Consider the following 16,542-nt stretch of genomic DNA (forward strand, 5'->3'; position numbering starts at 1 on the left):
ATTATGTACTAGAGAGATAATTAGTCACATGTAGGCCAACATGAACTTCAGCATAGCTAAGTTGGTTTTTTCCCCTTGGAAGATGATTTCAAAACATGAGGTTTTTCATTTTCTGCTTATAAAATCCAGTGTCCAAACTGCACATTTCTGCTTTTAATTTACAAAAAACAAAAAAAAGGGAATCTTGATTTTTTTTTTCATTAAGGACCTCTCCCATAGTAATGCACCCAGCAAGGTAGTTCAGCATGTATTCTCTTTTGAAATTTTTAAAGTGCTATGTCTTGTGGGCTAACAAAATGGGTCCAGGCACTTCTTTTTATTTACCTGTCAATTGTAACAGTTCCATCTTCTTGTCCGTTTATGCTATTACAGGGCAATTTGTTAATAGAACATATGATAACACGCATTTCAGTAACTCCCAAGAGTGACATTTTGGTCAAATATAAGCAACTGTTAGATATTCCTCATGAGTAGATTTACGCCAACATAGGACATATGGTTCTTATACTGAGTCATATAATAATCAAGCATTTCAGCAAGGCAAATGGTGCATGCTTTTGATTTCAGCACTCGGAAGCAGAGACAAGTGTATCTCTGTGAGTCTGAAGCCAGCCTGATCTACAAAGAGAGCTCTAGGATAGCCAGGACTGTTATACAGAGATACCCTGTCTTGTATAACCAAAATAATTAATTAATTAATCGGCATCATTATCAGCATTTCAATGCCCCATGAAAATGACATTTTAGTTTAGAGTCAATTATTGTTGTCTATTCTTTGTAAGTTTGTTGAACTATCTATTAAAAAAAGCTCAGAGTTTTTTTTTTTAAATGCATCTACACAACAGAGCTACTAAGAACCCTAGACATGTCCTAGTACAGGTCAGGGTTTCTCAGTCTTGCCACTATTGGCATTTTGAACCAAATCATTCTTTGTTGTGAACACTGGCCCATGTGTTAGAGAATGTTTAGCAGCATGTCTGACTTCAACCTGCTGGATGTCAGTGACACCACTTTTTTTTAGATATTTTTTAAAGACGTTTGTCCACAGTAGGGGCAAAATCTCATCGATTGAGAACTGTTGCTTTAGATATTTCTGTATTTTTATTTTTTTTTATTTAAAGCCATCTAATTAGAGGGGCTCTCAGGTGCCCAGGGCGATGTCCCCAGTCAGTTCCTGGGGCAGCTGAGGATAGGGAACCTGTACTGGCCCTATCCTATAGACATACTGATGAACATCTTGCATATCACCATAGAACCTTCATCTGGCGATGGATGGAGATAGAGACAGAGACCCACACTGGAGCACCGGACTGAGTTCCCAAGGTCCCAATGAGGAGCAGAAGGAGGGAGAACATGAGCAAAGAAGTCAGGACCACAAGGGGTGTACCCACCCACGGAGACAGTGGAGCTGATCTATTGGGAGCTCACCAAGGCCAGCTGGACTGTGATTGAAAAAGCATGGGATAAAACCGGACTCTCTGAACATGGCGGACAATGAGGGTTGCTGAGAAGCCAAGGACAATGGCACTGGGTCTTGATCCTACTTCATGTTCTCGCTTTGTGGAAGCCTAGCCAGTTTGGATGTTCACCTTCCTAGACCAGGATGGAGGGGGTAGGACCTTGGATTTTCCACAGGGCAGGGAACCCTGACTACTCTTCAGACTGGAGAGGGAGTGGGAGAGGAGTGGAGGAGGGGGAGAGAAGAGGGAGGAGGGGGAGGGAAATGGGAGGCTGGGAGGAGGCTGAAAATTTTTTTCTTCAATAAAAAAACATAATTTAAAAAAAAAAAGAAAAGAAAGCCATCTAATTTCGTTGCTGTGATACATCTTGGTATATCTTACCCAGAGTCCACTGGTGAATCCTTTTCTCCTACTTTATAGTCATTCATCTTATACAGGAAACACTTTTTATGTACAACTTCAAGATGTTTTCATGTGTAACTGATATGCCTATATTATAATATTATACATGTTCATTATAACACAGAGAAATATACATTTTATAGTGAAGAAATAAAATGAATATAAATTCTATGGCTTCCCACTAAAAACTCAGTGACTCATCTTCACAGATCTTCCATGAACACAGTTGGGGAACCACCCTTGTTAGGCATATGTCTACACTTTTCAATAAAAATATGCCGTGGGTGACAGCACCCACCATCTATGGATCCACACAGCTCCAGAGTCAAGCGCTGCCACTGTGCAGACTTTACAGGATTCTTCAAGTTCATATTATGATCTTCTCTTAAGTAAGATGAAATTGAGAGTTAGTGGAGTAAATGAATTTGACCACTTAACTGATATTATAGTGTCAGGAAGGGACCTAACTTTGTTGGTCTCCATAGCTCTATCTTTTGGAAACTTATGGGAAGATTTGTAAATGTCTGTAATTTAAAATGTCTGTGTCTATTAAGTGGATGGCCTTTTATCACACTCGAACTGAGTCATATAATAAAAAAAGGTATATAAAAATGAATATAGCATGTAGTTCCTCTTAGGAGTTTCCAGTCAAGTAGTGGTATCTCAGCTGGCATGCAAAAGGAAGGAGCTAAGGAGAGAGCAAACTGTTTGAGAAATACTGAGAAAGGGATTAAAGGATTATTTACTGTCTGGATGGACAGAAAATTGTTAAGAACGAGAAATAATTGAAATATGTATCCCTTGATTTAAGTTCATTTTGCAGCTTGACGTTTCTCCATTTTATGGTTATTTATCCCAACTGCAGGAGTAAAATATTTTGTAATATTTCATCTTTCCTAACACTGGTAATTTATGTCTCTCCCCGACTTTTCCAGTGTTCCTAGAAGCTTGTCAATTCTATTGATATTTTCAAAGGATTGCTTTCCTACTGTTCTTTTATCTTCATGCTCATTGATTTTTGCTTTGTGATTATTTTCTTTGTCTTTCCCTGACTTCCAAAGATGGAAGAAGATTAGTCAAAGAATTCATTTCCTAATATAAGCTTTAATGCTATGTATTTCTTTTCAGACACTGTGTAAGCATCATTCCTTATTTTTTATGTTCAGTTTAAAGCCTTTATGTTTTTTAAATTGGTCTTCTTGAACCATATGTTAATTTTGTAGTTAGGCTGATTGGCATACCCAAGGCCCCAAGTATTTCCTTCATCAAATTTCCTCTTACTTTTTTGTTTCCCGATTTCCAGAATATTTATGTTATTGACAAATTGTTCGTGTCATCCTTTTCAGTTTGAAGTGTGTGCCCACGGATTTGGTCTATCTGAACCCACATTTGATGACAGCACTTGCAGAAAATTTGCTTCTGTTGACTTGAATGTTCTGCCCCTATCAGTTAGTTCCACAATGTGAGTCAAGTCTTCTAAATCTTGCTGTTTTTTTATTCTAGGAATTCTGTGTTCTGAGAAGAGGGCCCATCCTAAGTACAGACTTGTGTTTTGCACATCCCAGCTTTTCCAGTTTCTGTTTCATGAACTTTTGGTCTTTATTATTAGCTGCATGTACACTTAGGATGGCCACATATCCTTGATTAATTCACTACTGAATCATTATGCAGTATCCTAATTTATCTTTGGTAAAACCCTGTGCTCTGAACATCATTTTGCATAAGTTAATGTAGCCACAGCACTTTCTTTCAATTACTGGCTCCATCGTATATCACTTTCAATTCTCTTGATTTTTTTTAAATTAAATCATTATAATTCAGATTAGCTTCATATAGATAGCATAGATTTGGGCTGGTATTTTTCAGATTAGCTTCATATAGATAGCATAGATTTGGGCTGGTATTTTGCATTTTTAAAAATTCATTTGTTGTCTTTTATTTGGGTTGTTTAGACTGTCAACATAACCGTTAGTATTTCTAGGGTTAAGCCTATAATTTTACAATTCACATAGTTTTTTCCATCTATTTCTCCTTCCTTTTCAGTCCTTCGTTCTTGGCATACAAACATGTCTGAGTTACTTCCTTTCACTGCTATGACAAAATTGCTGACTAAAGCAATTGAAGAGTTCATTTTGGCCCATGGCTTGAGGGCACAGCCCATCATAGTGGGGAAGGCATAGAGGCAAGTAAGAAATGAGGTAGCTGATCATGCTGTATCAGAAGTCAGAAAACAGGGAGAGATGGATGGCATTATCAGCTCCTTTACTCCTTTCATCTTTGCTCAGTCCAGAACCGCTGCCCTGAGGACAGACCTGATGAAATTCAGGGCAGACCTCTCCCGGTAATACCTCTCTGGAAAGAAGACTGGCTCAGAGGTGTATGGCTACATGCCTTTAAGTCAAGTTGGCAGTAAAAATTATTCATTATCAGTGCCATTCCATTTTAATATATAGATTATGAATTTCAATATATTACTCTATAGATTACTAAAACTTGCTTTTTAGTGGGAGCTCTTAGGGATGCTAAAAGACAGTCTTATCTGCATTTTGAACGAGTTTGGTTATCATTTTCACAGGAAACCCTGTCATCAACTCTCCCCCTTTGCTGCATTAGATATTGTGCCTGTAATGTAACCATGCTCATTTTAAGTTCATTATAGCACATTATGCTTTTCCATGTGACAATCAACTGCATTTTGAAGACTACAAGGAGACAAAAAGCAGTCTAATATTACCATATTTTCTTAATCTGAGTTTCTTCCCCGTATTTCAACTTTTTTCTTGAATCATCTGCTCTATTTCTTAGCTTCTTCTAGTAATCTTTTTGATCAAATCTTCTGGCCTAATGTTGTCAGTTTTTCTTAATAATGCAGCCTTAGATTTTCTTAACCTCTAAATGGCTCTCTTTGCTGAGGGATATTTTGTCTGGGTACAGCATGGTAGAGATAAAGTTTTATTATTTCAAAAGTGTTACATTTCTGTCTCCCAAGATTTCTGATAAAAAAAATAAATGATGTGGGATATTTGATCACACTGTGACTGTTAATAAAGTTAACATTGAGTCAGGGGCAGAGTCAATGACAAGCTGAATGGATGGAATTAGACATAGAGATTTTCGAGGACATAGGAAAGAGTTGCAAGGGATTTAGAAAGATTCCTAGGCCATTCCAATCTGAAAAATGTGGAGAGAGAGGGTTAGCTCGTCGTTCCTTCAGTGCTTTCTTGACCTATCAGATTTTTATACAAATCCAAGTTCTTATTAATAATGGAACAATTTAGATAAACTCTTCATCTGGTACCACACATGGGGCACGGGATCACAAGTTATCTTGTGCTAGCTCTCCAGTCACAGGAATCACAACTGCTCACTGCCAGCTCTGCAGCTGCCTGTGTTGTCCTTCACAGACATCTCTGTCAGTCATGGGGTTCCCACACCCTCCCCCATCATGTGGGCTTCTCCTGTCCACTCCCCTACAGCACCCAGTATTTTTAGGTGGTCTAACTAGGCATGACTCTGTTTAGCATGTGAGATCAGATGAGATTGGGCATATTCAGGTTGGTACAGCCATAGATATCTTTAAAGTGGTTAGCTAAGATAGTCTAGCCTCATAGACTGACTACTCCAGCCAGGACTTCAGAGAAGCCCTGAATTTTCTTATCACACTGGGACTAGAAAATAGCTAGCTCTCTCAGGACTTAATCATTATCTTAATTTTTTTCAGGGTTCACTAAAGATGCCTTTGCCCTCAAACAGCAGGCAGTAAGTTTAAGAACACAGGGTCCACAGACCACATTCCAAAGATGTGAGATGAGTGGTTTTTGGGTAATTTTGTGGATTATAGATGTTTGTCATCATTTAGGAAGGTTGGTTGCAAATTGTTATTGGTCTTGGTCAGAGAGGAAGCTAAGAAAATAAGGTTAGGTTCAGGGATCTTTTCCTGAAAAGATAAAAAAGGGGGAGGAGGGGAATGTTAGAATAAAAGGGTGTATTAGTGATTCTACTTTTGAACTAAAAAGCAAATATTAACCTTAAATATTTTACATTGGTATGAATTTTTGTATATTGATACAAATTTAAGGTTATTTTTGTTATAATGTACTGTGTATATGTTTCTACTCTTGTTTAAGGTATTATACCTATGCACCTCGTTTAAAAATGTAACATAAAATTCTAGTCCTTGAGAGCTACTATTATAAACTATTTAGGATAATCAAGAAACACAGGTTAGTAGTTAGTCACCTATAACAATCTAGCTTATAGTCATATTAGATATGTTTCCAAAGTCAAACAGAGATATATTTTATATAGATAGTCTTTGAATACTTCAGAGATCTACAAAATATGGCATTTAAGATGTTTTAGTAATATAAGACTGTTCATGACTATGAGATAGATACATCTGCTCCTGGCAGCTCCAATCTACTTCAAAGAAGATGATAGGTGGTAAAGAACCTCTATATAGCATTTGCTTTCTTTTCTGCCAGTTAGCCACTGAGGAAAGGCACTGCCCTTGCCTCAAATGCTGACAATATACTGTAAAAATTGGAAAATTAGGTCACAAAAGAATATGGCTGCCAAACTGCCAAGACAAGGTAGGACATTCCTTCAAAATTCCTGTTTCATAGAAAAGTTTGTCAGAAATTCTAGACCTCTATGAAGCAGGAAAGATTCATCAGCCCTTTTGATTGGAGAAGCTTGGAGAGAGGGAGAGAGTAAGCTGATTGTTCCTCCAATACTTTCTTAATCTATCAGGTTTTTAGCTGAATATCTGACTCCTGAGTTTTTAATAATAATAGAACAATTTAAATAAAGGCACCAAAGAAGTATTCAAACCATGGATCCCCTATAGTAGTGTTCTTTCAAAGTATTTTCCTTAGGTTTTTGTTTGTTTGTTTTTCTGATTTCTTTCTCAACCCATTTATCATCTACATAAAGGAGGGACACTGATTTTTTTTATCTTGTATCCTGCTACATTACTGAAGGTGTTTATAAGTTTAAAAGCTCCTTGGTAGAATTTTTGGGGTCACTTCTGTAAACTGTTATATCATTATCAAATAGTGAAGGTTTGACTTCTTCTTTTCTGATTTGTATCCCCTTGATGTCCCTTTGTTGTCTTATTACTCTAGCTAGAACCTCAAGTGCTATATTGAATAGATATGGAGAGAGTGGACAACCTTGTCTTGTTTCTGATTTCAATGGAATCTCTTTGAATTTCTCTCCATTTAATTTAATGTTGTCTGTTGGCTTGCTGTATACTATCTTTATTATGTTTAAATTTGTTTCTCATATCCCTGTTCTCTCCAAGACTTTTATCATGAAGGAATGTTGTATTTTGTCGAATGCATTTTCAAACATCTAATGAGATGATCATGTGGATTTTTTTCAGTTTGCTTATATTGTGGATTACATTGACAGATTTATGCATGTTAAATCATCCCTGCATATCTGGGATGAAGCTTACTTGGTCATGGTCGATGGTTTTTCTGACATGTTCTTGGATTCTATTTGCCAGTATTTTACTGAGTATTTTTGCACCAACGTTCATAAGTATGATTTGTCTGTAATTCTGTTTCTTAGTAATGTTTTTGTGTGGTTTGTATATCAGGGTAATTGTGGCCTTGTAAAAAGAGTTTGGCAATGTTCTTTCTGTTTCTATTGTGTGGAACAACTTGAGGAGTATTGGTATTAGTTCTTTGAAAATCTTGTAGAATTCTGCTTTGCTTGGGTATAAGTTTATTTGGGTTTTTCCTATTCGGAATTGGATATTTTTGAGTATGGAGAGTCTTTCACCAAACTGGACATTGCTTCAGTGTGTCACACTTGTTCCATTTTCCTCAGTGAATCTGATGACACATTCAAGTGAGATGTGACCCTGCAGGCACCTGAGGTTTGGCTCATTTGTTTTTCATTGTTTCTTCTTTTGTTGTGGGAATTATCTGGCTGGATAACTTCTATTGGTTTGTGTTTAGGTGTACACATTCTTTACTATGACATCTCTATTTTGTCACAGAGCACATCTAGAGAATTTATTTAAAAATGATGGCTGTACCTTTTATTTTAATTTTTTTATTCTGTTCATTGTATTTTCAGCACTTTAAAAGATTGAGTCTCCTCACTAATTGCAAGTAGTATTTTCCCTTTTATACCCCATTTTCAGTATCTTCTCTACATTTTCCAACATCCCTGTCATGTTTTCTTTGTATTCTTTCTTGTTAGATGTATATTGGGTAATGGTAAATTTGTATCTTCGACTTTATTAAGTCCATGTCATGAGACAGAATTCTGTTAGAAAATGTAATCATTTAGGTCCCATTGAGAGAACAGATCCTGCTTCTATGAATAGCAGTTATTGTACAGCAATTTCCTCTAAGTTGCAATGTTCTACACTGCAGGGAATCTATAAGACTCAGGACATTCTAGGATGACAGAAATTTCAGGACTTCCTGAGACTGACCAGATTTACTAAGCCCCTTCTTCTCTTCCATGAACCTGTACCCATACTGTACATTAGCATTTCAGTGATGCAACTGCTTTTAAGTCACTTTTGCTCCCTTAAGTAACCCCCCATTCCTATTCCTGTAAGTAACTCTAATAAACTTATTGGTTCACTCCATTTCACTTAGGTGGTATCTTTATTTTTGTCTGTTGTCAATTTCCTAGCTGGAGTCACCAGGCATTTGTTCAGGAGTTTATATATAATTATAGAAACCCCTTTTTTTAGTTTCTCCATTGTCATGATCTTCATAGTATTTTCTGCTTCCTTGAGATAACCCCTTTTGGATCTCTTGCCAAAAAAATGTGCTTTATTTACCCAACTCTTTCAATATATCCACAATGGGCTCATATGTAGGAGGAAAAGGAGAGAGGGAGGGAAGAAGAAAGGGAGAGGGACCATTACTTGGAAAGAGATTGAGACTTACTCCTTAAAGACTGGATGTGCATCCTACTCTTCTCGTCCAGTATCATCCTGACCAGAAAGTCAGGTCTACATTAAAATTGTCTTAGTTTTGAATCCTGCTGGATCTTATTGTTGTTAATGTACCTGCTGCTGCTTCAGTGTTTCAAGGATAACCCAGGGTCTTGGGTACAAGGGATTAGAGAGAAGAAGAACATTACAGAATGTCCCCCAGGACCTGAATGCAAAGAGACTTTGCTTGCTCAGCTAGAGATAGAGAGCTCCTCTTGCAGTTCTGTATGGTACGGAGGTCCACTTACTTGTCAGGGCTATGTTTGGTCCATAGTGGATTAAATAGAGGAAGAAACCTGGAAAAGGCATAGCGAGTTACAAAGAACTTTGGATTTGGCTTGAATTTGCCAAGGATCCATAGCCCTGAAGTAGCTGCTGCACATACCTTGTCCAGGGTGGAGAGATGGTTTTGGTGTCGACATGGGGCAGAGTATGTTTTCCTCCATCTTGCCCAGAATCAGAACTAAGGTTTACAGTGGAAAGTAAGGAGACAAAAAAAAGGAAAGAAAGAAAAAGGAAAAAAAGAAAAGAAAGAAAGGAAAAAGTTACCATAAACATGGCATATACTTTATGATGTGTAATATGTTGACTGTAAAATGTCATTATAAAGCCAACAAGATGAATGAAAAAAATTGTTTTAGTCTTGATAAATCTCAGTCCTTGGAATAATCAGTAGCTTTGATTTGGCATACAATCTGGCTCTTATTTACTACCACTGGAAATGGTTTCCATCTGGGGACTGCTGTGATCATAGAATATATACAACATCTTCAAGGGAAGTCGTTGTCCTTAACACACCTGTAAGTTTTATAAGCACCAACTTTTATTGAGAGAACTGCTAATTAGTGCAATCTTTGAAAAGCCTAATACGGACAATTCTAAACTGCAACATGCAAAGGCACACTTGCATCTATAGATCAACATGATCTTACTGCAAAAATGCACAGCCACCAGAATACTGTTGCGTACACTAATCATCCATGTTCCAATAGAGAAGAGCCAGAATTGTTCAAAACAGATGCCAGAGCACTTGTGAATTAAATTTTGAAAAGGAAATTAATTAGAATTCTATAACAAATCTATTTGTGAAGCAAATCTTTACCTCTTGGCTTTGGCTATTTCTTTTTCATAAATAAGAGTTATGTATCTTTATTTAGACTTCTTCCTGCTTCTGACTCTGTGTTCTAACTCCCTGGTCAGCCTATGGTAACATTAGACTTAGGATGTGCGACTTTCACTGACCTGAAGGATGCAGCACTTACTGAGCTGCCTTCCAGTCAGCAGATTATAACCACATTTGATGGAAAGGGAGGATTGCTTCCCATGAAGGCCGAGGGTGCTCTCTGTGGCTGAAATGCCCCAGTGTCAGGAGGTGGCTGTAGCAAATCTTGGTAGTCCAGAGGGCCACGGAAAGCCCTTACCAGGAGTGGCAGCCTGCACAGCCTCCAGAATTCTGAATGACCTCAGCGAAGTCATTTTGGTTTGTATTTGTTTTCTTTTCTCTCTTAGTCCAGGTATTTACAAAGCCTGAAAAGTTTGCTAACAAAAAAATGCTCAATTTTTTCCTGATTGTTTTCATATATAAATAAAGTCCAGCACCGTTATGACAAAAAGGCAAATTATTCCCATTATTCACCCTTTTAACCATTTTCAAAGGATGATCAACGGCATTATGAAAACTAAGAAAATTCTAAAGACATTTTTTTCTGGTGAGACATTTATGATCTTTCTTCTAAACTTCACTTCATTACAGCTATTATGAAGTACAAGCACCCTCCAAAAATGTTTGCTGTTCAGTTTTACCTTGCAAATGGTGAGTACTCTCCAGTTAGTGTAAGAATGGATATTCTTCTTTGAGATAAAAACTTAGAGAGTTTAAATATAAAGCATGTGCTTAAATTAGTTCTAATCATTAGCTGTGGCTAAGATGTGAAATCAGTCTAGTTTCCTAGCAATGAATGGATGGGTGGATGGACGGATGAGGAATGAATAATGATATTCACTGTTTAGCAACAGAAAGGAATAGAATGCTGTCATATGCAGAAAAATAGCTAGAACTTGGGAGCATTAAGCAAAATAAACCAGAAACAAAAACATGACATTTGTATGTAGAATCTCTAAAAATATACCTTTTTTTTTTGTATAGAGGAGTAATTATCTAGGCTGCGAAGTGGGAGGTAGATGGGTAAAGGTAAGCTTGGTCTGACCACTGTGTATCTTCTGCCTTTGTCCATCACTGGACTCTACAAACTTGTGCAATTAATACATTTTCATCAAAAATAAACTTAGAAAAATAAAAATGCATGAACACTAGATTTTTTTGTGTATAATATCTTGAAGGCTGATCTTGTGCTATGCCTGACATCTGTAGAGGAAGAATGCATTTTAACATTTTAGAATTGGTGCTCTGCAATCCCAGGTAGTTATTGTTTTTGCAAAATGTAACATAGAGAGATACTGTTGTGCTGACCTCTTGCCAGTGCAAATGTGTACAGCAATATGGTTGAAGTAATTTGTGATGTTTTCTGTAGTTTTGTGGGGTGTGTACAAGCACAAGGGTTCCTCTTGTTGCAGCCAAGGTCTACTTCTTTCTGCCCCTTTCCATTACAATCATATAGAAAGCACAAATTCTGTTTGTCTTGAGTTGCAGAGATTCCATGGGTTAAATAGCCCAGACTTCCACCCGCCGTACTTCGAGATGGAATCCTATTAGACTTTATGAGGTTATCCTTGCCTGCTGAAATTTTCATTAGTTATGAATTGTGTTCTTCCTAACATTCAGGAGTTGAGAAACAGCTGGGAGACGCTGTTCTTGGCTACAGCTGCCTGCCGGAATTCTTCAGATACAATGAAGCAAAGAAAATCACTCAGTGTGTGTAATTTTTCCTTTCTCAATAAAACATTTTATCTCCCCAAATTATGGAAGGGAATAAAGACACATAGGAGCCCCTTGCCATAACAGACTATGGCTGGTGGATCCCTCTGCCTCATTGACAGAGCACACTTACCAGGAAATACAGACGTTAAATCATTATAATCAAATCAGCATTTCAACTCCGGTTCCTCTCATCTAATTCTAATTTATCATAAACAGTGTGATTAGGGAGTGATGAGTGACTCTCATTCCCTTTGCTGTGATGGTACTAATCTATATTCCATGGAAAGATAGTCTCAAAAGCCAATAACATATTTAAATTATGATTTGAGTTTTCTAAATAAATATTTATCCAGATGAGGCATATTAATAATTCAGTGCCCACAAACTCTCAAGGTGTCGTGCTTCAATGGATGATTGACTCGCATTAAAAGGGTATGTTATTGGTCTTCTAGAGCCGAGAGTTTTGATGGTGGGTGGGCAGACTGACTTCTTACCCTAGCAGGCCCGGGGGATAGAAGGGCAAACAAGTGACCTTAGGAACTGATGGATAATAGGGTAGACAAAGAACAGTAGCATAGGATATTAGGGTAGAGAAGATAACTTTTAGTCCGGATATTGAGATCAAGAAAGGGAACTTCCCCAAGTACACTGTTGAGGTCCTCCTAATGATAGTGATGGATCCTTTTTATTCACCCCTATCTTGTGACTTTCATATCTTCAGGAGCTCCGTCACGGCAATGGAAAGTTGAATGCCTATATCCTGTAGAACAGTCAAGTTCAGCTGAGCTGATCTTAAGTCAGCCCTGTAGACTTACGTTAACCTAGAGTTAGGTAAAATTATCTTAGACAAAGTCCTACTCCCTTAAAACACACACACACACACACACACACACACACACACACACACACACATACACACAAATGGTTACTTTGAAGACATGATGGGATATGAAAGCACAATACTACATTTCAGATGTGGAATATCCCCAAAGTTAAAAGTATGTGTTAAAAGTATGTTCATCTGTTTGGTGCAATTGGACATGTGAGATTTCAGAGGTAGGATTCAATAAATGGAAGTTGAGCATGTGCCCTTGGCGGCAATACTGTGACCCAGAATGCTCTCTTTCCTTCCTAGGTATCATGAGACAAGAGGCCTCTTGCCTACACACTCTAGTAATGTACAGTGCTGCCTTGGGCTCAAAGCAAGCAGAGAAAGTAACTTTGGAATGGGAACCTCTGAAAGTCTAGATCACGGTAAGCCTTTTCTCTTACTGTGTGGGATGTATCCAGGTTTTTGCTACAGTAATGAAAATGGCTAACATAAAAGATCCAGGAAGTGCTGCAACAGTGCCTTGTCCAGTATCAGGTGCTTCTTCTGTGATGGTGGCCTGACCAGGAGCTGTGCTTGCTGTCGCTGTGACCACTATTGAGGTACTGCTCATTGCGAGCTTAAGAGAAAAATCACAAACTCCAAGTGCTGTTTATATTAAATTTCTATGATTTTTACACAATAAATTAAATCTATTTTTAACTTATAGGATATATACATACATGAGGATTACACATGTGTGTAGATGCATGCATCCTGGGCCATTTAAATCACATTCAACACATCATATTCTCAAAATTTTCATTTTTTTCCTAGGGAAAACACTAGTACCCTTCCTTACAGTGTTTGAAAATAGAGGTTATGAAGTTGCTCTCTGCCCATTTGAAAGGTCGGTAAATGCCTGCATTTGTGTCATAGCCTGGGAAGAGCAGCTGATTGGGTGGACTGCAATGCGCTCCTCCTCTCTGATGTTTGTTCTTGGGGCCAGTTGCTCTCCAGCCTCCCTCTTCCCTGATGCTTCAGTGATGCTTCTCCAGTTTATTAAACTGAGACCAGCAAACTTCTAAGCCCTTCATTCTTTTGATTTTTCCATTACTAATAACACTCCATTTATTTTTAGTAAGCATATTTTTTAATTTATTGTTATCATTACTATTATTTCTTTAATATTATTATTTGTGTGTGTTTGTGTGTGTGTGTGTGTGTGTGTGTGTGAGAGAGAGAGAGAGAGAGAGAGAGAGAGAGAGAGAGAGAGAGAGAGAGAGAGAGAGAGAGAGAGAGAGGGAGGGAGGGAGAAGGAGAGAGACAGAGAGTTGGTAGCCATGTGTGTGCTATGAAGCATGTATGGAGATGAAAGGACAATTCTAAGGAGTTAATTCTCTCCTTCCACCACGGGTTGTGGGGCTCAAACTCAGGTTGCCAGCCACTGAGATATCTCACAGGCACTATTTTCTTCTAGAGACAGGATCTTATTATGCTTCTCTGGCTAGCCTTGGCCTCATGGTCATTTTGCCTTGAGCCTCTGAGTAACCAGGATCATAAGGGTATGATAAATGTTCCTATCTCTCATGTCCACAGGGAATGTCTGTTTGTCTTGCTTTTATGACAACCATTTCCAGTTTTCTAAGATCTTCATCACACATAAATCTGAGAGCCAGTCTCCCAAACTCAATAAAAAGCAGCTCTGAGGATTTTGCCTGAAATGACGGGGAATTGACAGAGAGCCCTGGAAGAACCGGCCATGTTGAGTATTATTGACAATATTGAGTAATATTGACTACAATATTCTACCCACAGAGGAAAGCTGCCTCTCTTCCCCACTCACCAGGATGTGGTCTGAATAAGAAATGTCCTCATAGGCACATGCGTTAGAGCCTAGGTACCTAGTTGGTGGTGCTGTTTTGGCAAGTTCTGGGAATTTGAGGAGGGACCTAGCTGGAGGAAGGTGACCACTAGAAAGAGGTCCTTGAAGGTGTGTTATCCTTGACTCCCTCCTGTCTCCTCTGCTTCCTGCCAAGGAGCAGTGAAGAGCTCTTGCCACACACATTCTCCTAATCCAGAGATTCTGTTCAAGTAGGGTAGCCATGCAATCAGGTGTTTTGGCCACAGTGACACAAAAATAATAATAATATTGATCTTTTATGTGTTTGTGTTGCTCGGGAAATGCCAAGAATATATGGAGTTGCTTACTGTTTACTTTGAGTCTATTGTGTGTGTGTGGGGGGAAGTGGCGTAGTAGGAATGGTGGGATGGAAGGCAGGACATTCCACGTGCAAGGCAAGTACTCTGCTGCTGAGCTTTAACTCATCTCTCTTACAGTCCCAGGGCAGTCTGGGATATTTGTTTATATACACATTATGATTCCTAATATATGTTCCTGGCGTTTAGCAGTCCACTGACTTCGGTGCACAGATTGTGGAATTTTCTTGTTAGTTTAGAAAGTCTTCATAGTGACAGTCACATCATTTAAAAATGGCGACAGTTTTTGTCTTTCTAATCATTTTATCTTTTTTACAGCATCTGTGGGTCATACAGATTAAGATTTTGGGTACAATGTCAATTGGCCACAGTGACCGACAGGCTTGTCTACCATTGGCTTTAAAGGGAGGCATCAATTTCCTACCACTAAGTATGGGTATTATGGCAAAGTAATTTGACCTTATGAAGATAATCTATCAATCAAAATTTCCCTTCTGTCCTTAGTTTTATGTATATTTTAACAATGTGGAATATATTTTTATCAGTTTCTTTCACTTTTGATATTTCTTTACTTATGACAGAGTGTCCTGAAGGTAAGGTGGCTCTCAACTTCTCATAGCTGAAGGTGGCTTTGAACTCCTGACCACTCTGCCTCCACCTTCCAAAGCCTGGCCCTACAGGAATGTACCACCACACTTGGTTTGGGCAGGACTGGAGATCCAAGTGAAGCACTTGTCCATGTTAGTCAAGCTCTCTAGCAGCTGGGCAACACTCCCAGCTCCTGAGGTTTATTTCACAATATCTCCTCTTCAAGAAGCCTTCAGGGCACCCTCAAGTCAAAGTGAAGCCTGCTTTTCTTTGGTTCTGCCAGACCTTCATCCCAGAGCATGGTGCAGGTCACTGGTAGCTGGGAGTGCATTTGTAGAAATAATTTATTGGCACTGTGTCCTTGAAACCTCACTTATTTTTTCTTAAAGCAAATTATGTTTATGATAAGTAGATTTCATATACAAAGGCAACTTGAGTAGATAATAAATTTAACTGAAAAGTTTCATTTATTAACGTATTCACATTTCCTGTTAATAAAATAATCCCAAACATATGATCATGTTCTCTGGAAGACATCTACTTTCTTTTTTGATTTTGTTATATTTTCAATCAGGTTCATCTTATTTTAACATTATCTTTTGTTGCTGTTGTTCATCATGGTGTTATTATTAAAACAAAAATGAAGACTTTCACTGTCTTCATTAGTAATTTTTATATCAACTCAACAAAAAGTAGCGTCACCTAGAAAAAGGGAGCTTTAACTGAAGAATTGCCCCCAACAGAGTGATGCCATAAGCACCACTGTAGGGCATTTTATAGATCAGTGCTTGATGTGGGTGATGTGGGAAGGTCAAGCCCACTGGGAATGGTGCCACTTCTGGACTGGTGTTGTGGGGTTGTATAAGAGGGCAAGCTGAACAAGCGACAGGCAGCAAAGCTATTCCTTTACAGTCTCTGTTGCACTACCTGCCTCCAGATTCCTGTCTTCACTTCCCTCTATGACAGACTGTGTAAGCCAAATCAACCCTTTCCTCCGCAATTGGGCTTTGATTGTGGGGTTAATCACAGTAACAGAAAACAAACTAGAACTCTCAGGAACTTTGATTTGCTCAGTGCTTTTCAGAGTTATTTTTCTCATTTCTGAAACTAAGATCATTTTATTTCATTTTTTCATCTGTTCTTAACGGATGCACAAGTCTCCTGAGTTTAATTAACACCCTCAACTACTTAGTGATCACAGGACCACAAATGCCATTTG

At 38.3% G+C, this 16,542-nt stretch overlaps 1 protein-coding gene across 3 annotated transcripts in view; it reads right to left on the bottom strand.

Moving 5' to 3' along the window:
* Cyyr1 (cysteine and tyrosine rich 1) overlaps positions 1 to 16,542 on the bottom strand; it is a 99,713-nt gene that overhangs the window by 73,902 nt on the left and 9,269 nt on the right. For 2 of the 3 annotated variants that reach the window (XM_075959233.1, XM_075959249.1), the window contains exon 3: positions 9,215 to 9,292. The exons of the other annotated variant lie outside the window; for it this stretch is intronic. In XM_075959233.1, the coding sequence (XP_075815348.1) occupies positions 9,215 to 9,292 (78 nt within the window). The remainder of the gene's footprint in view (positions 1 to 9,214; positions 9,293 to 16,542) is intronic. 3 annotated transcript variants of the gene reach the window in all.

This window comes from Microtus pennsylvanicus, chromosome 1, assembly GCF_037038515.1.
Source record: "Microtus pennsylvanicus isolate mMicPen1 chromosome 1, mMicPen1.hap1, whole genome shotgun sequence".
In the NCBI taxonomy this organism is placed as follows: domain Eukaryota; kingdom Metazoa; phylum Chordata; class Mammalia; order Rodentia; family Cricetidae; genus Microtus; species Microtus pennsylvanicus.